Source organism: Carcharodon carcharias, chromosome 19 (genome assembly GCF_017639515.1).
Source record: "Carcharodon carcharias isolate sCarCar2 chromosome 19, sCarCar2.pri, whole genome shotgun sequence".
In the NCBI taxonomy this organism is placed as follows: domain Eukaryota; kingdom Metazoa; phylum Chordata; class Chondrichthyes; order Lamniformes; family Lamnidae; genus Carcharodon; species Carcharodon carcharias.
The window spans coordinates 110,744,690-110,771,679 of NC_054485.1; the positions used below are offsets into that span (position 1 = coordinate 110,744,690).

General features: G+C 49.1%; 1 protein-coding gene across 1 annotated transcript; it reads left to right on the forward strand.

Annotated features, from left to right (window-relative positions):
• The first annotated feature begins 10,296 nt into the window (after positions 1-10,296).
• On the forward strand, positions 10,297-26,834 carry smx5. The gene is made up of 5 exons (XM_041213016.1): positions 10,297-10,403; positions 20,625-20,692; positions 23,378-23,408; positions 24,405-24,464; positions 25,674-26,834. Exons 1-5 carry the CDS (start codon positions 10,401-10,403, stop codon positions 25,797-25,799), a joined length of 288 nt encoding a protein of 95 aa, XP_041068950.1. The 5' UTR covers positions 10,297-10,400; the 3' UTR covers positions 25,800-26,834.
• The last annotated feature ends 156 nt before the right edge of the window (positions 26,835-26,990 follow it).

Here is a 26,990-nt window from a genome sequence, read left to right on the forward strand (position 1 = left end):
TTTGATCATATAAAAGAGGATAAACTGTTTCCCGGTGGGAAGGGGCTTGGTAACTAGGAGACAGATTTAAGGCAATTGACACAAGAACCAAAGGTGAAATGAGGAAAGTTATGAGGATCTGAAATGTACTGCCTGGAAGGGTGCTGGAAGCAGTTCAATAGTATTTCAAGTGGAGAAAATTACAGAGACATGGGGAAAGAGCAAGGGAATGGAACTAATTAAATAGTTCTTTCAAAGAACCAGCACAGGCACTGGGCTGAATGGCCTCCTTCTATACTGTTCAATCGTTGATGTTTCAATCTTAAAACGTAAGCTATACATAAGGTTGCTCCGTGCTTCAGTCTTGCTAACCATAAATATCACATCTAATCTTTGCCTAGTATTGTACATTCTGTGTACCCATTGAACCTTTACAGAATTTTTACAGTGCAAAAGGAGGCTATTTGGCCCATAGTATCTCCCCTGGCTCTCCGAATGAACAATTGACTTAGTGCCATTCTCCCGCCTTCTCCCCGTAACCCTGCACATTATTCCTTTTCAGGTAACAGTCTTATGCCCTTTTGAATGCCTCGAATAAATCTGCCTCCACCACACTCTCAGGCAGTGCATTCCAGATCCGAACCATTCGCTGCGTGAAGAGGTTTTTCCTCATATTGCTTTTGCTTCTTTTACGAATTATTTTCTCTCGTTCTCGATCCTTTGACGAGTGGGAACGGTTTCTCCCCCTCTACCCCATCCAGAGTAGATTAGTCATTAGTTTAGAGCTATGTTCCAAGTCTTAATTATGGGTTAAATCGGAGGGTTTCAAACTTCTTTCTAAAAAAAACAGAAAGACTTGTATTTATTTAGTGCCTTTCACGACCTCAGGTAGTCCCAAAGTGCTTTACAATCAATGAAATACTTTTTGAAGTGTAATCAATGTTTTAAGGCAGAAAACATGACCGCCAATTTGAGCACAACAAACTTCCACAAACAGCAATGAGATAATGACCAGATAATCTGTCTTTGTGGTGACGTTGGCTGAGGGATAAACATTGACCCAGGAAACCAGTGATAACTCGTGGCTTCTCTTTGAAATAGTGCCATGGGATTTCTTATGTCCCCCTGATAGAGAAGACAGGGCCTCTGTTTATAATATCTCATCTGTAAGATGGCACCACTGACAGCGTGGCACTCCTTCAATTCTGCACTGGGAGTGTAAGTCTAAATTTTTGTCTGTGGTGTAGCAATGGAACCCACAACCTTCTGATCCAGAGGCAAGAACGTTACACACTGAGCCACAGCTGACACTGTCATAAGCAAAATCAGAGCACATGGGATTGGGGGTAATACACTGGCATGCATTGAGGACTGGTTAATGGACAGAGAAAAGAGAGTAGGAATAAAGGGATCATTGGCAGGCTGTGACTAGTGGGGTACTGCAAGGATCAGTGCTTGGGCTATTCACTATATCAATGATTTGGATGTGGGGACCAAATGTAATATTTCCAAGTTTGCTTATGGCACAAAATTTGGTGGGAATCTGTGTTGTGAGGAGATGCAAAGGATCTTCAAGGGGATTTAGGCAGGCTAAGTGAGTGGGCAAGAACATGGTAGTTGGAATATAATGTGGAAAAATGTGAAGTTATCCACTTTGGTAGGAAAAACAAATGCAGAGTACTTCTTAAGTGGTGGGAGATTGGGATGTGTTGATGTCCAAAAGGGACCTGGGTGTTATTGTTCATAAGTCACTTAAAACTAACATGCAAGTACAGCAAGCAATTAGGAAGGCAAATGGTATGTTCGCCTTTATTGCAAGAGGATTTGAGTACAGGAGTAAGGAAGTCTTGCTGCAGTTGTATAGAACCTTAGGGGGGACATAACACCTGGTGTATTGTGTGCAGTTTTGGCCTCCTTACCTAAGGAAGGATACTGGCCATAGAGGGAATGCAGCGAAGGTTCACCAGACTGATTCCTGGGATGGCAGGATGGTTGTATGAGGAGAGATTGCGGGGACTGGGCCTTTATTCTCTGGAGTTTAGAAGCATGAGAGATGACCTCATTGAAGTGTACAAAATTCTTACAGGACTCAACAGGATAGATACAGGAAGGATGTTTTCCCTGGCTATGGTGTGGAGGGGGAGGGAGGGCGCGGGGGTCCACAACTGTGGGGCACACTCTTAGAGTAAGAGGTAGGCCATTTAGGACCAAGATGAAGAAGAATTTCTGCAGTCAGAGAATGGTGAATCTTTGGAATTCTCTACTCCAGAGGATTGTGGAGGCTCAGTCATTGAGTATATTCAAAGCAGAGATCGATAGATTTCTAGGTACCAATGACTTGAAGGGATATGGGGATAGTACGGGAAGATGGTGTGAGGTGGAAGATCAGCCATGATTGAGTTGAATGGCAGAGCAGGCTTGAGGGGCTGAATGGCCTACTCCTGCTTTTATGTTCCTATGACACTTTTGGGTGGAAAATTTCCAGCAAATGTTGAGTTTAGGGAATATATGCAGATAACATTTCTGGTCAATGAATTAGTTTAATGAATTATCTGAAAAATTGCACCTCTGACAATGCTGCACCCCTGAGATGTGTCACTCTGAATTATTTGTTCAAGTCTTTGCACCACTGATTCAGAAGCACTACCACTGAGCCAAGCTGGCGTTTTTCTTATTTTATTGGTACACATGGGAAGTTATTTTGATCAAATACATTGAGTGGGAAACTCATGGCTTAGGGAATATTTCTGGTTTTATACCCTAGCTAATATTACCCTCCACTGAATTCAATGGGAGCAAAGTTGGGTGAGGAGTGAAATTGGATTGTGTGTGAAATCATCCTATCAGTTTCTTGACAAATTAGGTTATAATTACCCTTGTTGCCAGCACAGCAAAAATAAGGAATTTGGGCAATTGTGTTCTTTGCACATCGTGACCTATCATCAGCTGGACAGAAATCAGATAACCTTGTGAACCACTTTCACCATCTTGTAGATGCTGGAGCAATCAGCAACTCCATTATCAAAACCCATGTTTTAAGATAAAGCCTTAACTCAAAGGAAACTTTAAAAAAACTGTAATTGGGTTTGAAATATTTTCTCATTAATTTTCTGCTTTACATGTCATTACATTTGCAAAATGTAAAAAAGGATGCTTCACTCTGTTTTGTTTTATGCATGATTTTAAATGGAGAGTTTAGAAAATTTCTAGATTGTGAACCCATAGTCACAATTCAATCTGTCACTTGTTCATGAAAAAGGCAGTTTTCATATGTAGGCTTCTGCCCCTCAGAAAATTACCCATATTCATGCAGAGAATACCATGTTGAGTGCTTCAGGGATAACCATAAACCAAAGTTCACTGAATTGAGTCCTGGGCTAAGACAGCTGTTTGGTGAGAACTGATTGAGCAGAATATCGCTATAGTCTTGGAGTTTAGAAGAATTAGAGGTGGTCTCGTTGAAACATAAAATTCTTATAGGGTTTGATGCTATGAGGTTGCAATCCCCTGGCTGGAGAGCCTATAGCTGGGGGGTGGCAGGGGGTGGGTGGGAGCGGTCACAGTTTCAGGATAAAGGGTGTGTTATTTAGCACTGAGATGAGAAGGAATGTCTTCACTTAGAAGGTTGAGAATCTTTGGAATTCGTGACCCCAGAGGGCTGTGGATGCTTAGTCCATAAGTGTATTCAAAGCTGAGCTTGATAGATCTTTGGGAACAGAGGGAATCAAAAGATATGGGGATAGTGCAGGAAGGCGGAACTGTGGTAGAAAATCAGCCACGATCTTATTGAATGACAGAGCAGGCTTGATGGTCCATACGGCCAACTCCTGCTCCTATTCCTAGTGTTTTATGTGCCACCCCCTTCCCCACTTTTACTACTGGGTTAAACTAGATATAGTACCGAATGCCCATCTCATACTGCTGATTAGCAGAGAAACACTACTCTGACAGGCCTAATATTTCAGGACAAATGTCATACTGTTTATTACAGGAAAAAATTAAGGACCCTGATGAATCAAATTAGCAGTTTTTTCTCACAATTTCACCGGGTGTTGAGTAATGAATCTGGCCTTGCCAACATCGCCTACCTCCTCAGAACAATAGAAACATAAGATAGCAATGCAATACTTTCACAGGTTCATTAAACTGATTCCAACACCACAATTTGTTTTGAGTTTCTTAGTCCTTTTACATTTTATATAAGCACACACCTTGTTAGTCACAATATTTTGCCCTGTTGGACTGACCTGGGAATATGGCTGATCTGACTCAACTGAGGAACTGAGGGCTGCTCCTCCATCTGTTATCACTGGTGCAGGTAATGTCTCGCATCTCAGGATAGGTAGTACCTCATTAAGCACACTCTGTCAAAGAAGCCCAAGATCCTTTATCAACAGGCAGGTAAGCATTGTTTATATGAATTAAAGTTTGCAGACAGATAATAAGGGAACTGCTGCCACTTTTCCACTGCTTAATTACCACTCAGCAACTAGTGTTGAATTGATGGCACTTTAGCGGCTTGGTGACTGGTGGCTTTGGGTGATACACTGCCATCGATTGCTTGCCCAACCTCCGGTGCTTGCTTGCTGGTACTGGCTAACTGTTCACTGACCCCTTTGGCCTGTGATAAAAGAAAAATTTGCATTTATTTAGTGCTTTTTCCCACCTCAGGGCATCCAAAAGCAATTGTAGAGTGTAGTTACCGTCGGACTGTAGGAAATGCTCAGTACTCTGGATATATCAATCAGTAGAGCATTAAGAAATAGGAGCAGGAATAAGCCTTGCAGCCCATTGCATTTTCAACCCCTTTCTCAACCTGCTCTGTCAACTCCAATAATTTTTTGATACATATACTCCCAGGTCTCTCTGTTCTTGAACGCCACTTTAGATTTGTACCCTTTACTTTGCATTGCCTCTCTTCATTCTTCCGACAAAAATGCCCAACGTTGCAATTCCCAGTATTAAATTTTATCTGTCACACCTATTCCACCAGCTTGTATGTGTACTCTTGAAGTCTATCCTCCCCACAGTTCACTATATTCCCCATTTTGTGTAATTTGCAGATTTTGAAATTGTGCCCTGTAGATCCAAGTCTAAATCATTAATATACATTAAGAACAGTAAAACCCTTGGGTAACACCACTGTATAACTTCCTCCAGTCAAAAAAATAACCGTTCACCACTACTCTCTAATTCCTGGCCATTAGCCAACTTCATATCCATGCTGCCACCGTCCATTTTATTTCATGGGTTGCAACTTTGCTGGTAACCCTGTTATTTGACACTTTATCAAATGCTTTTTGGAAGTCCATGAACACTACATCCACTGCAATTCCCTCACCAGGCCTCTGGAGGCCTCTGCCTTACCTCATTTAAAAAACTGAAACAAGTTAAGACAATTTGCCATCAGCAAATCTGTGGCTCTCTCTAATTGATCCTCACTGGTCTAAGTGACTGCTAATTTTGTCCCTGATTGTCGTTTCAAATACTTTTCCACCATTGAGATTAAATTTACTGGCCTGTGGTACCCTTACAACCTTTAATGAACAAGGGTGTTGTAATTCTCCTCTCGCACCAGCCTTGCATTTTGTTTTATTCGCTCATGCAATTAGGGCGTCACTGGCCAGCATTTATTGCCCATCTCAAATTGCCCTTGTTCAGAGGGCGTTTTTAAGATTCAACCATGTTGCTGTGGGTCTGGAGTCACATGTAAGCCAGGCCAGACCAGGTGAGGGATGGCAGATTTCCTTCCCTAAAGGACATTAATGAACAAGATGGGTCTTTATGATGGTTTCATGGCCATCATTAGACTTTTAATTCCAAATATTCATTGAATTCTTGGCAGGATTCCCAGAGCATTAACCTGTATATCTGAATCTGAATCATTGATTCTTTTAAAGGTAGCCAATTGTTTGATGCCAATTGTCCAGCGACAATATCATTATGCCACCGCCTCTCCTATAAGGAGGATTGGAAAATTATAGCTAGTACCTCCGCAATTTCCACCATCATTTCCCTCAGCATCCTTGGATTCAGCTCATACATTCCTGGTGAATTATAGCTTTAAGTACAGCAGTGCTTAATCTTTACAAATTTTCTGTCCATCTACTATCTTAACTACCTCCTCTTTCACTATGATTTTGGGCTGCAACTTTTAACTTGGTAAATGCAAATACATAGTACTCAGCCAAGCCCTCTGCCTCCTTTGAGAGGTCTCCTTTCTGGTTCCGAATTGGTCCTCTTCTTACTACTCTCTACCATTGATATGTCTTTCTATGGAAGATTTTTGGATTCCCTTTTACGTTAGCTGTTCATCTCTACTCATATTCTTTCTTTGCTTCTCCTATTTCCTTTTTCACTTGCCTCTGAACTTTTTATACTCAACCTGGTTCTCTCTTGTATTATCCACCTGATATCTGCTTCACCTTTCTATCTCTTTGGGACTTCAGGGAGCTCTGGCTTTGATTGTTTTAACTTTCCTCCATGTGGGAATGTGCCTCCAATAAACTTGAATCATTGTGTCTTTTAAAGGAAGCCAATTGTTTGATTACAGTTTTGCCATGCCAGTCTTTGATTCAATTTACCCGGAACACATCAGCCCTCGCTGCACTGAAAAATGGCCTCCTCCAAATAATTATTTTTACTCTGGATTGCTCCTTGTCCTTTTCCATAGCTAATCTAAACATTATGATACTATGATCCATGTTCTCTCAATATTTCCCTATCAACATTTGATCCACTTGATCCTCCTCATTGCCCGGAACTAGATCCAGCAATTTTTCCTTTCTCATTGGGCTGGAGATGAAGAAAATTCTTTGGAGCACACTTCAGAAAATCTTCCCTCTCTCTGCCCTTTACACTATTATTATTACAGTTTATATTAGGATAATTAAAGCCCCATCTTGGAATGTGGGTGGTGCTGGCAAGAACAGCATTTATTGTCTATACCTGATTGCCCTTGAACTGAGTGGCTTACTAGACCGTTTCAGAGGTCAGTTAAGAGTCAATCACATTGCTGTGGGTCTGGACCGGGTAAGGATGGCAGATTACCTTCCCTAAAGGACACTAGTGAACCAGATCGGTTTTTACGACAATCGACAATAGTTTCATGGGAACCATTACCGATATCAGCTTTTCAATTCCAGATTTAATTATGAATTCAATGTCCACTAGCTGCCATGGTGGAATTTGAATGCTTGTCACCAGAGAATTTGCCTGGGCCTCTGGATTACCAGTTCAGTGGCATTACCCTACATCACCATCTCACCCCCACCAACCACCCCACCCAACTACTCTATACTATATTGTTTTTGCATCTCTGTAATTTCCCTGCAGACTTGTTCCTCTATATCTTTCCCACCATTTGGTTGCTAATGGAATTTATCCAGTAATGTAATGATACCTCTATTGTTTCTTAACCCTAACCAATTGATTCTGTCTTTAATCCCTTCACCTCTCTTTCTCTTTACACAATACTGACTTCTGTCCTCCTTTTATTTCTTCTCTATCGTGTCTGGACGCCCTGTATCCAGAAATATTTAATATCCAGGCCTGCCTTTATTTCAGCCAGGTCTCAGTTTTCCCCATGCCATCATATTCTCATGTGATTTTTTTCTTGCATCTGCAGCTCACAATCTTATTTACCATGCTTCATGCCTTTACACATGCACACTGCAACCCTAATTTAGAGCATTGTGTACTACCCCATAGTTTGACCTACCTAATACCTTGCTATTTCTACTCTTGTGGCATCTGTCTTTCCTAATCCTTTATGCCCTTCTTTCTCCTACATCCTGGTTCCCATCCTCCCTGCAAAGTTAGTTTAAAACCTCCCCAACTGCACGGGTAAATTGACCTGTGAGGATATTGATTCTGGCTCTGTTGAGGTGCAACCCGATCCCCCACACCCAAACTGGCTCCAATGTCCCAGGAATCGAAAGCCCAACCACGCTTTCGCCTGTTCTATCCTCCTATTTCTACGCTCACTAGCGGCTGGCACTGACAGCAACCTTAAGATTACTACCCTTGAGTTTCCTCTTATTGATCTCTTTCCTGGCTTCCTCAAATCTGTCTGCTGGACCTCAATCCTCATTCATCCTATGTCATTGGTACCTACATGGACTACGGCCTCTAACTGTTCACCCTCCACTCTCAGAATGTTCTGCAGCCGCTCTGTTACATCCTCGACCCTGGCAACAGGAAGGCACCATAACAACCTAGAGTGATGTCTCTGGCCCATCCAATTTCCTTTTGAAATCATTAACTGTCTCTGCTTCCACCATCCTTGTAGGCAGCAAGTTACAGGTCATTGCCACTTGCTGGGTAAAAAAAAAGTTCTTTCTCACTTCCCCTCTGCGTTTCTTGAAACCTAGTCCTTGTTCAATCAGTGAAGGGAACAGTGTGTCCCATCTACAAGATGCACTGCAGGAATTCACCAAGGCTTCTTTGACAAACCTTCCAATCCTGCAACATTTACCATCTAGAAGGACAAGGGTAGCAGATGCAGGGGAACATCACCAACTGCAATTTCCCCTCTAAACATTGCATCATCCTGACTTGGAACTACAACACCATTCCTCCACTGTTGCTGGATCAAAATCTTGGAACTCCCTCCCTAATAGCACTGTGGGTGTTCCTACACCACATGGACTGCAGTGGTTCAAGGAGGCAGCTCACCACCACCTTCTCAAGGGCACTTAAAATAAATAAAAATGCTGGCCTAGCCAGCGACTCGCACATCCCGTGAAAGAATAAAAAAAAAACAGCCAATGAATTGGTCTAATTCTTCCAGGTGGTAAGAGCAGGAGAGTCACCTGGTCAGCCTTTCTTGATGTGGAGTGGCGCACCTCAAGCTATAGCCTCTGGTGATGGGCTGATGACCTGTTCCAGGAGAAAAACTAGCTGTGGAAACAGACATAAAGCATGTGCTACTTAACAAACATACAAATTAAGAACCTGTTCAATAAAGATCATGGTTGATCTGACTCTGGCTCCAATGCCACTTTTCTGCTTGCCCCCACAACTCCTTGGGCAGGTGTTGTGGTATTGTCACTGGATATTGTCCCAGGGTAATGCTCCGGGGACCTGGGTTTGAATTCCCACCATGGCAGGTGGTTGAATTTCAATTCAATAATAATCTGGAATTAGAAGCCTAATGATGGCCATGAAATCATTGTCAATTGTTGGAAAAACCCATCTACCCTTTAGGGAAGGAAACCTGCTGTCCTTACATGGGCTGGCCTACATGTGACTCCAGACCCACAGAAATATGATTCTCTTAAATGGTCTAGCAAGCCACTCAGTTCAAGGGCAATAAATGCTGGTCTAGCCTAGCCAATGATGCCCAGATCCCACATGAATGAATAAAAAAAATCTATCTACCTCTGCCTTAAAAATATTCAATGACCCTGCATCTGCCACTCTCCGGTGGAGAGAGTTCCACAGACTCATTCACAATCTTCGAAGAGAAAAACAAAATCTCCAACTAAAAAAATTCTTCTTGTCTTTGTCTAAAATTGTTTCTCATTGGTGTCTTAAATGGGGGACCGCTTATTTGAAACCGAGTCCCCTCATTCTAGTCTCTCCCACAAGTGGGGGCATCCTTTCAGCAACCACCTCTCAGAATCTTATATGTTTCAATGAGATCACCTCTCATTCTTCCAAACTCTAATGGATACAGGCACAACCTGTCCAACCTTTTCTTGTAAGTGCTGTGCCTGCCTCAGGTGCCACTAGGCATGGGAAAGAAATAAAATTAAAGAAAGGCAAGCTGGTGAGGGAGAAAGGAATAGTTGATAGATTTAGATGTGGAAAGGTGGAAGGGACGTGGGTGTAACTGGTAAGACCAGGATTTGTTACTCATCCATAATTGCCCTTGAACTGAGTGGCTTGCTAGGCCATTTCAGAGGGGCAGTTAAGGCCACATTGCTGTGGGGTCTGGAGTCACATATAGGCCAAACCATTAATAAACCAGATGGATTTTTGCGACAATTAATGGTGGGTTTATAGACACCACTACTGAAACTAGCTTTCAATTCCAGATTCATTAATTGAATTTAAAATGCAGCAGCTGCCATGGTGGGATTTGAACCCATGGCCTAATGCTTTTGCCTCAGTCTTTGGATAATAAGTGTAGTGCCATTACCAATACCACTCCACCCCCGTCGTCCCAGGGTAACACTACCATGCACCAGAAGGCCTCCTAGTGCGCGCTTTATCCTATGCAATTCCATTGAACGCAAGGTGGCTCACGCGGCTAATCGCTGCTGTCAATCAAACTAAAGGCGGGAAGAGCCAAGTCTCGCGCCTGCGCGGAGGGGCTGTGGGCGGGGTTTCGAGTATTCCCGCGAGAGCGAGTACCCAGCGGAACTTGAACGCTGTCGGTTTGAATCGGGTTCTCCCCTGGAGCTGCTGCGGACAACATGGTGAGAGGACCCGGGGACTGGGCACAACTCGGGAATAGGGGCGGGTAGGGAGAGAGAGGAAGGCGAGGATGTGGAGTCTGTCAGCAAATCTCACTTTGGGGAAGGAGAGAGGGACACACACACACACAGACAGACCGTAGGCCGCAGTAGAGCCGGGGACTTGCCCACTGACTGAAGCCCCCGGAGGGAGCGCGTACTGGGTTGGAGTTAGGATTACCCTTTTTGGGAGGGGAAGGGAGAGGAGGGGAGTGGGGGTGCAGAATGGATGGCGGTGGTGGGAGAGAGGAGGGGGAGAGAGAGAAAAAGAGAGGGGGGGAGGAGAGGGGGTGTGAGAAAGGGGGGGAGGAGAGGGGGTGTGAGAAAGGGGGGGAGGAGAGGGGGTGTGAGAAAGGGGGGGAGGAGAGGGGGTGTGAGAAAGGGGGAGGAGAGGGGGTGTGAGAAAGGGGGAGGGGGAGGAGAGGGGGTGTGAGAAAGGGGGAGGGGGAGGAGAGGGGGTGTGAGAAAGGGGGAGGAGAGGGGGTGAGAAAGGGGGAGGGGGAGGAGAGGGGGTGTGAGAAAGGGGGAGGGGAGGAGAGGGGGTGTGAGAAAGGGGGGGAGGAGAGCGGGTGTGAGAAAGGGGGGAGGAGACGGGGTGTGAGAAAGGGGGGAGGAGACGGGGTGTGAGAAAGGGGGGGAGGAGAGGGGGTGTGAGAAAGGGGGGGAGGAGAGGGGGTGTGAGAAAGGGGGGGAGGAGAGGGGCTGTGAGAAAGGGGGGGAGGAAGAGGGGGTGAGAAAAGGGGGGAGGGGAGGAGAGGGAGTGTGAGAAAGGGGGGGAGGGGAGGAGAGGGGGTGTGAGAAAGGGGGGGAGGGGAGGAGAGGGGGTGTGAGAAAGGGGGGGAGGGGAGGAGAGGGGGTGTGAGAAAGGGGGGGGAGGGGAGGAGAGGGGGTGTGAGAAAGGGGGGGAGGGGAGGAGAGGGGGTGTGAGAAAGGGGGGGAGGGGAGGAGAGGGGGTGTGAGAAAGGGGGGAGGGGAGGAGAGGAGGTGTGAGAAAGGGGGGAGGGGAGGAGAGGAGGTGTGAGAAAGGGGGGAGGGGAGGAGAGGGGGTGTGGGGGGGGAGGAGAGAGGGGGTGTGAGGGGGGGAGGAGAGAGGGGGTGTGAGGGGGGGAGGAGAGAGGGGGTGTGAGAAGGGAGGGGGAGGAGAGGGGGTGTGAGAGGGGGGAGGGGGAGGAGAGGGGGTGTGAGAGGGGGGAGGGGGAGGAGAGGGGGTGTGAGAGGGGGGAGGGGGTGTGAGAGGGGGTGTGAGAGGGGGGAGGGGGAGGAGAGGGGGTGTGAGAGGGGGGAGGGGGTGTGAGAGGGGGGAGGGGGAGGAGAGGGGGTGTGAGAAAGGGGGGAGGAGAGGGGGTGAGAGAGGAGGGAGGGGGTGTGAGAGAGAGAGAGAGGAGGGAGGGGGTGTGAGAGAGAGAGAGGAGGGAGGGGGTGTGAGAGAGAGAGAGGAGGGAGGGGGTGTGAGAGAGAGAGGAGGGAGGGGGTGTGAGAGAGAGAGAGGAGGGAGGGGGTGTGAGAGAGAGAGGAGGGAGGGGGTGTGAGAGAGAGAGGAGGGAGGGGGTGTGAGAGAGAGAGAGGAGGGAGGGGGTGTGAGAGAGAGAGAGGAGGGAGGGGGTGTGAGAGAGAGAGAGGAGGGAGGGGGTGTGAGAGAGAGAGGAGGGAGGGGGTGTGAGAGAGAGAGGAGGGAGGGGGTGTGAGAGAGAGAGAGGAGGGAGGGGGTGTGAGAGAGAGAGAGGAGGGAGGGGGTGTGAGAGAGAGAGAGGAGGGAGGGGGTGTGAGAGAGAGAGAGGAGGGAGGGGGGTGTGAGAGAGAGAGAGGAGGGAGGGGGTGTGAGAGAGAGAGAGGAGGGAGGGGGTGTGAGAGAGAGAGAGGAGGGAGGGGGTGTGAGAGAGAGAGAGGAGGGAGGGGGTGTGAGAGAGAGAGAGGAGGGAGGGGGTGTGAGAGAGAGAGAGGAGGGAGGGGGTGTGAGAGAGAGAGAGGAGGGAGGGGGTGTGAGAGAGAGAGAGGAGGGAGGGGGTGTGAGAGAGAGAGAGGAGGGAGGGGGTGTGAGAGAGAGAGAGGAGGGAGGGGGTGTGAGAGAGAGAGAGGAGGGAGGGGGTGTGAGAGAGAGAGAGGAGGGAGGGGGTGTGAGAGAGAGAGAGGAGGGAGGGGGTGTGAGAGAGAGAGAGGAGGGAGGGGGTGTGAGAGAGAGAGAGGAGGGAGGGGGTGTGAGAGAGAGAGAGGAGGGAGGGGGTGTGAGAGAGAGAGAGGAGGGAGGGGGTGTGAGAGAGAGAGAGGAGGGAGGGGGTGTGAGAGAGAGAGAGGAGGGAGGGGGTGTGAGAGAGAGAGAGGAGGGAGGGGGTGTGAGAGAGAGAGAGGAGGGAGGGGGTGTGAGAGAGAGAGAGGAGGGAGGGGGTGTGAGAGAGAGAGAGGAGGGAGGGGGTGTGAGAGAGAGAGAGGAGGGAGGGGGTGTGAGAGAGAGAGAGGAGGGAGGGGGTGTGAGAGAGAGAGAGGAGGGAGGGGGTGTGAGAGAGAGAGAGGAGGGAGGGGGTGTGAGAGAGAGAGAGGAGGGAGGGGGTGTGAGAGAGAGAGAGGAGGGAGGGGGTGTGAGAGAGAGAGAGGAGGGAGGGGGTGTGAGAGAGAGAGAGGAGGGAGGGGGTGTGAGAGAGAGAGAGGAGGGAGGGGGTGTGAGAGAGAGAGAGGAGGGAGGGGGTGTGAGAGAGAGAGAGGAGGGAGGGGGTGTGAGAGAGAGAGAGGAGGGAGGGGGTGTGAGAGAGAGAGAGGAGGGAGGGGGTGTGAGAGAGAGAGAGGAGGGAGGGGGTGTGAGAGAGAGAGAGGAGGGAGGGGGTGTGAGAGAGAGAGAGGAGGGAGGGGGTGTGAGAGAGAGAGAGGAGGGAGGGGGTGTGAGAGAGAGAGAGGAGGGAGGGGGTGTGAGAGAGAGAGAGGAGGGAGGGGGTGTGAGAGAGAGAGAGGAGGGAGGGGGTGTGAGAGAGAGAGAGGAGGGAGGGGGTGTGAGAGAGAGAGAGGAGGGAGGGGGTGTGAGAGAGAGAGAGGAGGGAGGGGGTGTGAGAGAGAGAGAGGAGGGAGGGGGTGTGAGAGAGAGAGAGGAGGGAGGGGGTGTGAGAGAGAGAGAGGAGGGAGGGGGTGTGAGAGAGAGAGAGGAGGGAGGGGGTGTGAGAGAGAGAGAGGAGGGAGGGGGTGTGAGAGAGAGAGAGGAGGGAGGGGGTGTGAGAGAGAGAGAGGAGGGAGGGGGTGTGAGAGAGAGAGAGGAGGGAGGGGGTGTGAGAGAGAGAGAGGAGGGAGGGGGTGTGAGAGAGAGAAGGAGGAGGGAGGGGGTGTGAGAGAGAGAAGGAGGAGGGAGGGGGTGTGAGAGAGAGAAGGAGGAGGGAGGGGGTGTGAGAGAGAGAAGGAGGAGGGAGGGGGTGTGAGAGAGAGAGAGGAGGGAGGAGGTGTGAGAGAGAGAGGAGGGAGGGGGTGTGAGAGAGAGAGGAGGGAGGGGGTGTGAGAGAGAGGGGAGAGGAGGGGGTGTGAGAGAGAGGGGAGAGGAGGGGGTGTGAGAGAGAGGGAAGAGGAGGGGGTGTGAGAGAGAGAGGAGGTGGTGGGGGGCGGGTGTGAGAGGGGGTGGCGATGGCGGGGCGAGTGTGAGAGGGGGTGGCGATGGCGGGGCGAGAGGGGGATGGCAATGGGGGGTTGAGCGAGGTGGGTGGCAATGGGGGGAGAGAGTGGGGGTGACGATGGGGGTGGCAATGGGGGGTAGACGGGGTGGTGATGGGGGTGGGCAGAGGGAGTAGTGATGCGGCGGGGAGAGGGAGTGGCGATGGGGGAGAGAGGGCATGGCGATGTGGGGAGAGAGAGAGAGGGGGGGTGGCGCTGGAGGTGGAGAGAGAGATGGGGGTGGAGAGAGAGAAGGGGGATGTTGATGGAGGGGAGAGAGAAGGTGGTGATGGGGAGCAAGACATGTCTAGTGGTGGGGGAGGAGAGAAAGAGGGGCGGAAAGGAAGAAGGGTGGCGGGGGGGAGAGAGAGGGGGGTGACAATGGTGGGGGAGAGAGGGGGTGGCGATGTGGGGAGAGAGAGAGAGGGTGGCAATGGGGAGGGAGGGGGGTAGAGAGAAACATTGGGGGTGGTGCTGGGGGTGGAGAGAGAAAAGGGGGTGGCGCTGGGGGTGGAGAGAGAGAAGGGGGTGGTGCTGGGGGTGGAGAGAGAGAAGGGGGTGGTGCTGGGGGTGGAGAGAGAAAGGCGGTGGCGCTGGGGGCGGAGAGAAAGAAAGGGGGTGGCGATGGGGGTGGAGAGAATGAAGGGGTATGAAAGGGAGGGGGGGTTGTGGTGATGGGGAGCGAGACATATCTAGTGGCGGGGGAGGAGAGAAAGTGGGGAGAAAAGAGAGGGATAGTGGGGGGAGAGAAGGGGTCTTCTGGCGGGCAGAGAAAGCGGTGGGTTGGTGGGAGGAGAGATCGCGGGAGAGCTGGAGAGAGAGAGAGGGTTGTGCTGGAGAGAGAGAGAGAGAGAGAGAGAGAGGGTTGTGCTGGAGAGAGAGAGAGAGAGAGAGAGGGTTGTGCTGGAGAGAGGGTGGTGCTGGAGAGAGAGAGAGGGTGGTGCTGGAGAGAGAGAGAGGGTGGTGCTGGAGAGAGAGAGAGAGAGGGTTGTGCTGGAGAGAGAGAGGGTTGTGCTGGAGAGAGAGAGGGTTGTGCTGGAGAGAGAGAGGGTTGTGCTGGAGAGAGAGAGGGTTGTGCTGGAGAGAGAGAGAGGGTTGTGCTGGAGAGAGAGAGAGGGTTGTGCTGGAGAGAGAGAGAGGGTTGTGCTGGAGAGAGAGAGAGGGTTGTGCTGGAGAGAGAGAGAGGGTTGTGCTGGAGAGAGAGGGAGGGTTGTGCTGGAGAGAGAGGGAGGGTTGTGCTGGAGAGAGAGAGAGGGTTGTGCTGGAGAGAGAGAGAGGGTTGTGCTGGAGAGAGAGAGAGGGTTGTGCTGGAGAGAGAGAGAGGGTTGTGCTGGAGAGAGAGAGAGGGTTGTGCTGGAGAGAGAGAGAGGGTTGTGCTGGAGAGAGAGAGAGGGTTGTGCTGGAGAGAGAGAGAGGGTTGTGCTGGAGAGAGAGAGAGAGGGTTGTGCTGGAGAGAGAGAGAGGGTTGTGCTGGAGAGAGAGAGAGGGTTGTGCTGGAGAGAGAGAGAGGGTTGTGCTGGAGAGAGAGAGAGGGTTGTGCTGGAGAGAGAGAGAGGGTTGTGCTGGAGAGAGAGAGAGGGTTGTGCTGGAGAGAGAGAGAGGGTTGTGCTGGAGAGAGAGAGAGAGAGAGAGGGTTGTGCTGGAGAGAGAGAGAGGGTTGTGCTGGAGAGAGAGAGAGAGAGGGTTGTGCTGGAGAGAGAGAGAGAGAGAGGGTTGTGCTGGAGAGAGAGAGAGAGAGGGTTGTGCTGGAGAGGGAGAGAGAGAGGGTTGTGCTGGAGAGAGAGAGAGAGAGAGGGTTGTGCTGGAGAGAGAGAGAGAGAGGGTTGTGCTGGAGAGAGAGAGAGAGAGGGTTGTGCTGGAGAGAGAGAGAGAGAGGGTTGTGCTAGAGAGAGAGAGGGTTGTGCTAGGGAGAGAGAGGGTTGTGCTGGAGAGAGAGAGAGGGTTGTGCTGGAGAGAGAGAGAGGGTTGTGCTGGAGAGAGAGAGAGGGTTGTGCTGGAGAGAGAGAGAGGGTTGTGCTGGAGAGAGAGAGAGGGTTGTGCTGGAGAGAGAGAGAGGGTTGTGCTGGAGAGAGAGAGAGGGTTGTGCTGGAGAGAGAGAGAGGGTTGTGCTGGAGAGAGAGAGAGGGTTGTGCTGGAGAGAGAGAGAGGGTTGTGCTGGAGAGAGAGAGAGGGTTGTGCTGGAGAGAGAGAGAGGGTTGTGCTGGAGAGAGAGAGAGGGTTGTGCTGGAGAGAGAGAGAGGGTTGTGCTGGAGAGAGAGAGGGTTGTGCTGGAGAGAGAGAGAGGGGTTGTGCTGGAGAGAGAGAGAGAGGGTTGTGCTGGAGAGAGAGAGAGAGGGTTGTGCTGGAGAGAGAGAGAGGGTTGTGCTGGAGAGAGAGAGAGAGGGTTGTGCTGGAGAGAGAGAGAGAGGGTTGTGCTGGAGAGAGAGAGAGAGGGTTGTGCTGGAGAGAGAGAGAGAGAGGGTTGTGCTGGAGAGAGAGAGAGAGAGGGTTGTGCTGGAGAGAGAGAGAGAGAGGGTTGTGCTGGAGAGAGAGAGAGAGAGGGTTGTGCTGGAGAGAGAGAGAGAGAGGGTTGTGCTGGAGAGAGAGAGAGAGAGGGTTGTGCTGGAGAGAGAGAGAGAGAGGGTTGTGCTGGAGAGAGAGAGAGAGAGGGTTGTGCTGGAGAGAGAGAGAGAGAGGGTTGTGCTGGAGAGAGAGAGAGAGAGGGTTGTGCTGGAGAGAGAGAGAGAGAGGGTTGTGCTGGAGAGAGAGAGAGAGAGGGTTGTGCTGGAGAGAGAGAGAGAGAGGGTTGTGCTGGAGAGAGAGAGAGAGAGGGTTGTGCTGGAGAGAGAGAGAGAGAGGGTTGTGCTGGAGAGAGAGAGAGAGAGGGTTGTGCTGGAGAGAGAGAGAGAGAGGGTTGTGCTGGAGAGAGAGAGAGAGAGGGTTGTGCTGGAGAGAGAGAGAGAGAGGGTTGTGCTAGAGAGAGAGAGGGTTGTGCTGGAGAGAGAGAGAGGGTTGTGCTGGAGAGAGAGAGAGAGAGGGTGGTGCTGGAGAGAGAGAGAGAGAGGGTTGTGCTGGAGAGAGAGAGAGGGTTGTGCTGAGGAGAGAGAGGGTTGTGCTGGAGAGAGAGAGAGGGTTGTGCTGGAGAGAGAGAGAGGGTTGTGCTGGAGAGAGAGAGAGGGTTGTGCTGGAGAGAGAGAGAGGGTTGTGCTGGAGAGAGAGAGAGGGTTGTGCTGGAGAGAGAGAGAGGGTTGTGCTGGAGAGAGAGAGAGGGTTGTGCTGGAGAGAGAGAGAGGGTTGTGCTCGAGAGAGAGAGAGGGTTGTGCTGGAGAGAGAGAGGGTTGTGCTGGAGAGAGAGAGAGGGTTGTGCTGGAGAGAGAGAGAGGGTTGTGCTGGAGAGAGAGAGGGTTGTGCTGGAGAGAGAGAGAGGGTTGTGCTGGAGAGAGAGAGAGGGTTGTGCTGGAGAGAGAGAGAGAGGGTTGTGCTGGAGAGAGAGAGGGGGTTGTGCTGGAGAGAGAGAGGGGGTTGTGCTGGAGAGAGAGAGGGGGTTGTGCTGGAGAGAGAGAGGGGGTTGTGCTGGAGAGAGAGAGGGGGTTGTGCTGGAGAGAGAGAGAGGGGGTTGTGCTGGAGAGAGAGAGAGGGGGTTGTGCTGGAGAGAGAGAGAGAGGGTTGTGCTGGAGAGAGAGAGAGGGTTGTGCTGGAGCGAGAGAGAGAGAGAGAGGGTTGTGCTGGAGAGAGAGAGAGAGGGTTGTGCTGGAGAGAGAGAGAGAGGGTTGTGCTGGAGAGAGAGAGAGAGGGTTGTGCTGGAGAGAGAGAGAGAGAGGGTTGTGCTGGAGAGAGAGAGAGGGTTGTGCTGGAGAGAGAGAGAGAGGGTTGTGCTGGAGAGAGAGAGAGAGGGTTGTGCTGGAGAGAGAGAGAGAGGGTTGTGCTGGAGAGAGAGAGAGGGTTGTGCTGGAGAGAGAGAGAGGGTTGTGCTGGAGAGAGAGAGGGTTGTGCTGGAGAGAGAGAGGGTTGTGCTGGAGAGAGAGAGAGGGTTGTGCTGGAGAGAGAGAGAGAGGGTTGTGCTGGAGAGAGAGAGAGAGAGGGTTGTGCTGGAGAGAGAGAGAGAGAGGGTTGTGCTGGAGAGAGAGAGAGAGAGGGTTGTGCTGGAGAAAGAGAGAGAGAGGGTTGTGCTGGAGAGAGAGAGAGAGAGGGTTGTGCTGGAGAGAGAGAGAGAGAGGGTTGTGCTGGAGAGAGAGAGAGAGAGGGTTGTGCTGGAGAGAGAGAGAGAGAGAGAGGGTTGTGCTGGAGAGAGAGAGAGAGAGGGTTGTGCTGGAGAGAGAGAGAGAGAGGGTTGTGCTGGAGAGAGAGAGAGAGAGAGGGTTGTGCTGGAGAGAGAGAGAGAGAGAGGGTCGTGCTGGAGAGAGAGAGAGAGAGAGAGAGGGAATTGTGCTGGAGAGAGAGAGAGAGGGAATTGTGCTGGAGAGAGAGAGAGAGGGAATTGTGCTGGAGAGAGAGAGGGGGGGTTGTGCTGGAGAGAGAGAGGGGGGGTTGTGCTGGAGAGAGAGAGAGGGGGTTGTGCTGGAGAGAGAGAGAGGGGGGTGTGCTGGAGAGAGAGAGAGAGAGGGGGTTGTGCTGGAGAGAGAGAGAGGGGGTTGTGCTGGAGAGCGAGAGAGGGGGGTGTGCTGGAGAGAGAGAGAGGGGGGTGTGCTGGAGAGAGAGAGAGGGGGGTGTGCTGGAGAGAGAGAGAGGGGGGTGTGCTGGAGAGAGAGAGAGAGGGGGGTGTGCTGGAGAGAGAGAGAGGAGGGTGTGCTGGAGAGAGAGAGAGGGGGGTGTGCTGGAGAGAGAGAGAGGGGGGTGTGCTGGAGAGAGAGAGAGAGGGGGGTGTGCTGGAGAGAGAGAGAGAGGGGTGTGTGCTGGAGAGGGAGGTGGGGGGTGTGCTGGAGAGAGAGGGAGAGGGTTGTGCTGGACAGGGAGAGGGGGGTGTGCTGGAGAGGGAGGGAGAGGGGGGTGTGCTGGAGAGAGAGGAAGAGGGGGTGTGCTGGAGAGAGAGGGAGAGGGGTGTGTGCTGGAGAGAGAGGGAGAGGGGGGTGTGCTGGAGAGAGAGGGAGAGGGGGGATGTGCTGGAGAGAGAGGGAGAGGGGGGTGTGCTGGAGAGAGAGGGAGAGGGGGGTGTGCTGGAGAGAGAGGAAGAGGGGGGTGTGCTGGAGAGAGAGGAAGAGGGGGTGTGCTGGAGAGAGAGGGAGAGGGGTGTGTGCTGGAGAGAGAGGGAGAGGGGGGTGTGCTGGAGAGAGAGGGAGAGGGGGGTGTGCTGGAGAGAGAGGGAGAGGGGGGTGTGCTGGAGAGAGAGGGAGAGGGGGGTGTGCTGGAGAGAGAGGGAGAGGGGGGTGTGCTGGAGAGAGAGGGAGAGGGGGGTGTGCTGGAGAGAGAGGGAGAGGGGGGTGTGCTGGAGAGAGAGGGAGAGGGGGGTGTGCTGGAGAGAGAGGGAGAGGGGGGTGTGCTGGAGAGAGAGGGAGAGGGGGGTGTGCTGGAGAGAGAGGGAGAGGGGGGTGTGCTGGAGAGAGAGGGAGAGGGGGGTGTGCTGGAGAGAGAGGGAGAGGGGGGTGTGCTGGAGAGAGAGGGAGAGGGGGGTGTGCTGGAGAGAGAGGGAGAGGGGGGTGTGCTGGAGAGAGAGGGAGAGGGGGGTGTGCTGGAGAGAGAGGGAGAGGGGGGTGTGCTGGAGAGAGAGGGAGAGGGGGGTGTGCTGGAGAGTGAGGGAGAGGGAGGTGTGCTGGAGAGAGAGGGAGTGGGGGGTGTGGTGGTGGGAAGGGGTCACCACCTCATCTGAATCAAAAGTTGGTAGCTTCAAGTCTCACTCCAGACATTGGAGCACGAAAATCTTTGCTAAGATGTTGTCAAGTACTGACTTGTGTGCTGTGCTACTGGAGGTGCCACTTTTTAACCTGAGGCCTCTCTCATGGATGTAAGCGCTTCAGAGGCACTGTTTTGAAGAAGTGAAGGAGAATTTAGCCGGGTCAATATTTATCCCTCGATCATCATCACAAAAACTGATGACCTGGACATTGTCACATTGCTCTTTGTAGGAGCTTGCTGTGTACAAATTACTAGTCATGTTTCCTGCATTACAACAGTGACCACATTCAAATGTGCTTCATTGGAGTGAAAGCACTTTGTGATGTGCTGAGGTTTATAAAGTTGCCAGATAAATGCAAGTCGTCTTGGCTTGAGTGAGGGATGTTGGTGAAGACACTGGGAGTAATTCCTGTTCAAATTTAAATAGTGGCTTTCTGATCCTTTTATGTTCACTTGAGGATGGCAGATGGGTGTCTCCGTTTAATATCCCATCTGAACGATGGCGTTTCTGATGATACAGTGCTCCCTCGGTATGCATTCTGTGCTATTGAGCGACGTGTATCATGTATTCCAATCTGTCGTGGAACATGAACCCATCACCTTCTGACTTGGTTGCAAGTCCTATCGACTGAGCTGGAGGTTCTCAAATCTTTTGCCCAATCAACTATACTGCACTCATTTTAAAGTCAAGCTGCTTTGATGACAAAAGAATGCCCTGGCTCAATTTAATAAGTTCTTTTTTTTTGAATGTTTTAGTTATTTTATTCGTTTTTCAAATCCCTCGTTGGGAAAGATGTTGTTGTGGAATTAAAGAACGATCTCAGGTGAGTGCATCTTGCATTAGTTTGTTTCTGACAGCAGATGATGATGGGGTGGTATAAGCAATGTTACTGGTGAAAGTTCTAACTTTTCTGCAACAGTTCCCTCTCTTTACAGAGCTTAGCAAACTATGCCTTAAACTTAAAAGTGATGAGTTAATATTGCATCAGAATTACTGGCCTGGACAGGCCTATGGACAGCACTGTCAACTTGGAATGGATGAAACAATTTCCGTGGCTGTTTAGCTTTCTTGAATATTATAAAGGTTACAAATCCACAAGGTGTTTGAGCACATTGCAGAGCAGAATTTGCAGGAAAGCTCTAACTGACTTTCCATTGTTATTTTTTCCAATCTTGGCTTATTGACCACTGTGGAAACTGTCTACGTGTGAACTCTGGGAGTGTAGAGTGACTGATTCTGGGGTGTGTTGGAAAGTCCACGTGAATACATAAGCAGGACATGAAAAGAGACTATAGGACCTGCTGTAGTTCCCCAACAATAGATTGTTTAGATTTTGCAATATTTTGCTCCATTATTACCTCCTGAAGTATGTGAATAGCAAGAAGGCAAAATGAATGAACTGACTTCCTGCCACTGAGGCACTTGTTTTTTTATAGAGGTAACATCGGAGAATCATTTGGCGCTTTCTACCTGTCTGCTTTCTGCTCTGCATGAATGTTTAGTGAATCTGTACCCTTCATAACATTGAAGCACTGTAATATTCAGAAATGGCTCATTGCCATGTTGGTAGCACTCTTGCCAGAGTCAGAAGGTTGTGGATCCGGAGACTTGAGCACACCAATCTAGCCCGACACTCAAGTATAGGACTGAGGGTTGTGCTACACTCTTGGAGGTGCCGTCTTTAAGATGGGAAATTAAACTGAGGCCTTGTCTGCCCACTTGGGTGGAGGTAAAAGGTCTCATGGCACTATTTTGAAGAAGAGGAGGTGCCCAGGCCAATATTTATCCCTCAACCACCACCGATAAAACAGATTTTCTGGCCATTATCACATTGTTCTTTGTGGGAGCACTCTGTGTGCAAATTGGCTGCCTCATTTCCTACATTAAAACAGTAATTACGCTTCAAAAGTACTTCATTGGCTGTAAAATACTTCAGGATGTTTGATGGTCACGAAAGGTGTTATATAAATGCAAGGCTTTCTTTTCTTTTTTAATCCATTCTTAACTTTCCTCTCAAACTAATTAATCCCGCTTCAATAAAAATGAAGTGAATTTTTGAGGTTCCAGCCATTCTCTAGGTGCTGAAAATAAAATTAGTCCCAGACTTAGTAGAAAGCGAATACAAAACCAAAATACTGTAGGTATTGGAAATCTAAAATAAAAAGCAGAAAATGCTATTAACACTTATCAGGTCTGGCAGCATCCATGGAGAGAGAAGCAATTAATGTTAGATTATCTCCATCAGGAGAGATTCTAGCTGCCTCGTCTTGATGCTGAGTAGCATTTCCATTGCTGAATGGTACCATAATGATCATCAACATCCTAGGGTCTCCAAAAATGCACCTGGACCAGCCATATAAGTACTGTGGCCGCAAATTAGAGGCTGGCATTATGTGGCGAATAACTCACTCTCCAAAGCATGTCCACCATCTACAAGGCCCAAGTCAGGAATGTTTTGGAATTATCTCCACTTGCCTGGATGAGTACAGCTCCATCAACACAAGCTTGACACCATTCAGGACAAAACAGCCCGCTTGATCAGCACTACCTTAAACATTCTCTCCCTCCACCACTGACACACAGTGGCAGCAGTGTGTAGCATCTACAAGATGTACTGCAGCAACTCGCCAAGGGTCCTTCAACAGCACCTTCCAAACCAGTGACCTCTACCACCTGGTCAGACAAGGGCAGCGGACACATGGAGACCCACCACCTGCAAGTTTCCCATCAAGCCACACACCATCCCGGCTTGGAACTACATTTTTGTTCCTCCACTGTCGCTGGGTCAAAATCCTGGAACCCCTTCCCTGACTGTGGATGTGGACTGCAATAGTTCAAGAAGTTGGCTGACCACCACCACGTCAGGGCAAATAAGGGTGGACAACAAATGCTGGCCTTGACAGCGATGCTCTCTTCCCATGAATGAGTAAGGGATGTTGATGCGCTTTCTGATGAATTGTCACTGATCTGCAATGTTAATTCTGTTTCTGACTCCACAAGTGCTGCCTGACTTGGTAATCTTGGTAAAAGTTTCTTTTTGTTTTTGCTGTAACTTACTCTTCCTGTGTTTCTGATAGGTTTCTCTATTGTCTGTACTTTGTTTTAACTTGTGAGCGAGTTAGAGCCATGAATATAAGGTAGTCATTAATAAATCCAATAGGGTATTCAGCAGAGACCTCTTTACTTAGGAAGTGAGCAAAATGTGGAAACTTACTGCCGCGAGGAGTAGTGGAGGTGAATAGCATGGATCCATTTGAGTCCAAGCTGGATAAACATATGAATAAAAGGGTATATTAATGGTGTTAGATGAAGCAGAGTGGGAGGAGGCTTGTGTGGGGTGTAAACTCCGACATAGGCCAGTAGGGCCGAATGGCCTGCTTGTGCTTTAAATACTTTGTAAGAATGGGGAAATGTGGGCACGAGGCTATTTGTGTTGTATGTTGGAAAGTTAAGAGATGGAGTGACCTGATTTCTAATGCAAAAATGTGAACTTTTTTTTTGTTTTCAGTATCTGCGGAACCTTACACTCCGTTGATCAGGTGAGGGTTGCAAATTTTGGCGTTGTTTGTGACTGAATTATAGTTTTGTTAAATGCCAAAGCTGTGTAGGACAACTTTTAAGGTATAAGTCAGGGCAAATCAGTGTTGAGCAAGTGGCCAGCTCTGAAGAAAAGTATTTCAGGCTCAAAACGTCAACTGTGTTTCCCTCCACAGACGCTGTCAGACCTGAATTTTTCCAGCATTTTCTGTTTTTTGTTTGAGCAAGTGGCTGTTTATTTCCATTGAGTTTGTTGCGTCAATCCAACCTGGATTATACCTGCCTCCCTATAGGAAATGTTTGACCACCTATCTGGCACAGTTACTGACCTGTTCAAAATTGTATTTTTGCCCTATCTGCTTGGGAGGGCAGGATTGTGCAGGTTAAAGGTCTGTATTAGATTGGGTTGAGAGGGTTGTCCTATGATAGGCTGTGTAAATTGGGTCTGTATTCTCTGGAGTCTAGAGTGAGAGGTGATCCAGCTGAAGCATTCAGGATTCTGAAGGACCTTGACAGGGTAGACAGAGGTCGTTTCCCCTGACTGGAGAATCTTAAAACATTGGGGCACAGTCTCAGGATAGGGGGTTGATCAATTAAGACTGAGATGAGGATAAATCTCTTCACGCAGTTCTAAATCTATGGAATTCTCTACCCCAGAGAGTTTGGATGTTCCAACATTAATTATATTTAGACATATTTAGTGTCTCAGGGAATCAAGGGATTTGGGGTGTGGGCAAGAAAGTAAAGTTGAAGTCATGATCATATTGAAGGGAGGAGGAGCCTTGACAGGCCGCATAGTCTAATCTTTCCTATGTTCTTATGACTTTGTGGGTGCTGTGAAAGTGTTAATTATCAGCCCACCCTCCAAGAGGATTGAGCACGGACTGGTTGGGCTGTACAGCCTATTTCTGTGTCATAACGCTTTAATGTTTCTGAATTCTGAATGTTCTGGAAATTGTGGTTTGCAGGTTGATCTCACTGTCTCTTTATCTTTTCAGTACCTGAACATCAAACTGACAGATATCAGTGTGACTGATCCAGAGAAATATCCACACATGGTGAGTGCTGCGAACATTCAATGAGCTTTTTGTAGGAGTTGTGTCCTCAAATTATCACTTAAATGATCAGAGGCCAGCCAAAGACAGAATAGTGGGGGCATCTGAAGGTCCTCCTTTCTCCTGATGCTTTGGTAGCTCACTGTTTGCCCTTTGGGAATCGTAGGTGGCCGGGCTTTATCACTTGGGAAGACAATACTAAATATTGCAAAATTTGTACTACATTCTTCATGGGGTGAACTTTGGACAACTGTAGAGAGAACATTCAGTTTACTTCACTCAGATTGATTTTTACAGGTTGGCCTTTTTTTTTGTTATTCATTCATGGGAAGCGGCCGCCGCTGGCTAGGCCAGCATTTTTATTGCCCATCCCTAATTGCCCTTGCGAAGGTGATGGTGCGCTGCCTCCTTGAACTGCTGCAGTCTGGAAGCAGTTTGGAATAAGAAAATAATTTGGGCCCTATTTCTCTAAAGATGAGATAGTCACAAAGAAACCCAACAAAGAATTATAAGAAACTTCTTCACCCAGCGAATGGTTATAATGTTGAAGTTGCTACCGACTTAACTAGCTTTTCCCCCCTTAAACGCACATTGTATTTTCATAGAATCATGGAATGGTTACAGTACAGGAGGCTGCCTTTCAGCCCGTCATGTCTGTGTTGCCACACTGCAAGAGTAATACATTGAGTGCCCCTCCCCTGCCTTTTCCCGGTAGTTCTAGAAATTTTTCAGGGGTGTTATGATGCTCCTTTGTCGCTGCCCCGTAAGGACACGCAACCTGTATTGAGAGCCCGGCAGCTCAATGTCTTAGATTCAGTAAATGTAAAGCCTATTCTCAGTGTCCTCCACTTTGTAGCGGTTCAACTTGCTAAAGGGTGTCAGGGGGCTACCATATGGTGTGGAACTGGAGTTGCATGTCGAACAGGACTGGGTAGGGAGTGATTGGCTCCCCTCCCCCAAGAACACTAGTAACAGTTACTGCTATGTGCCTCGGGACCCAGGGTTTTCTGCTCCCTACTGGCCAAGCTGTCATTTCCGTTAAACGATTGGGGGTGTGAAGAGGATGAGGGGTCTCGCAAGTGCACAAGAGGAGTAAGCACTCCGATTCTTTGCTATTGAAATATTTCTCGTTTTTTTTGATAATCCTTTTGATTGTCTTTATGATCCTTGCTTTGCAACACGAGCATTAATGTCAGATGTTCTTCCTCACAGCTCTCTGTAAAGAACTGCTTTATCCGTGGCTCAGTGGTGCGCTATGTACAGCTCCCAGCTGACGAGGTGGACACGCAGTTGCTACAGGATGCGGCAAGGAAAGAAGCAATGCAGCAAAAGCAATGAGATTAAACTGCGGTGCGGACACTAACGGGAAATGGAGGGGACGAAAGACACAAGTGTGGGAATTTGCACTGACTCTCAGCTGCCAAATACCAAAACAAAAATCTGAATTTCACCAAATTGCTTTTTATATGTTGTTGCCTATAAATTGGTTGTGATTTTTTTCCCACACCCCACTCGCAGACAGCTGTATCTGAAGTGATAGATGGAATAGACCCTGTCTCAACTACTGTACACTGCGATAAGGATGGACACCAGAGTCTCCCTCTTCCTCACTTGCCCCAACTCCATCGCACAGTGACATAGCTGAATTTGGATGTCAGTGATGTCTAGCACAGAGCATCATTCCTACGTCTAATTTCCAACTAACGACCCTGAATACCGGTGACCCATGTATTTTTTTTTCGTTTTTGTTTTATTTCTTAAAATAGTTTGGAAATTTTTTTTGCAATCTTGTTGAGAAGATGTATTATTGACCCTTTTAGACTTGATTAAGTTAGAGGAACAGCATGATTTGTGACATGTTTTCCAAAATCATGCTCAGCAACTGAGTTGGATGATTCCCAGTAAACTATAGGTGTGAGCAGGTTGCCTGAGCAACCTATTATTAACTGGAACTCTTAGGATAAAGATCCAAACATGAAAGGAGGCAGCTATGCTGGACAAACTTGACCAATGAGCAGAATTAGAGGGAGATCTCGTGTTGGTTGCATTTGGTCTAGGTTCAATTTCTAAGGCAAGCTTCTGATATTACGTGACCAACATTCTGTTGATGCACTGGGAAAGTGCACCTCGAAATCTATCTTGTTTGATGTTTGCTCTTTACAGATTGAATTGGAGACAAGTCAAACACAAGTCTGACTGCAGGTACACAGCTTGCAATTTTTTTTTAAAAAAAGAACTTTTACTAAACTGGTATTTTTGTTACAAAGAAAGCACAGACAGCTTTGGTTCTGTACTGTACAGCTGGGCATCCAATGTGTTCTGAAGTATTGTGATGCAACATCACTATAGAATTAAAAAACGTTCAGAGGGTAATGGACCAGTTCTTTTTTTTTGTCATGTTCATTGAAAGAAGATTTCTTAACCCATTCAACTGCATTAAGTTTGTTATGATCCCTGTGGGGGAAACCATAAACCAAACTAACCAAATTTATTGAGCGACTCCCAAGTCAAGAAATTACCAACAAGATT

What these genes read in the sequence shown, in the direction of transcription:
- smx5 (XM_041213016.1), top strand. An exon ending in GAATTAAAGAACGATCTCAG is followed by an intron (nt 20,693 to 23,377) that starts GTGAGTGCATCT and finishes TTTTGTTTTCAG; the next exon opens with TATCTGCGGAACCTTACACT. An exon ending in CAGAGAAATATCCACACATG is followed by an intron (nt 24,465 to 25,673) that starts GTGAGTGCTGCG and finishes TCTTCCTCACAG; the next exon opens with CTCTCTGTAAAGAACTGCTT.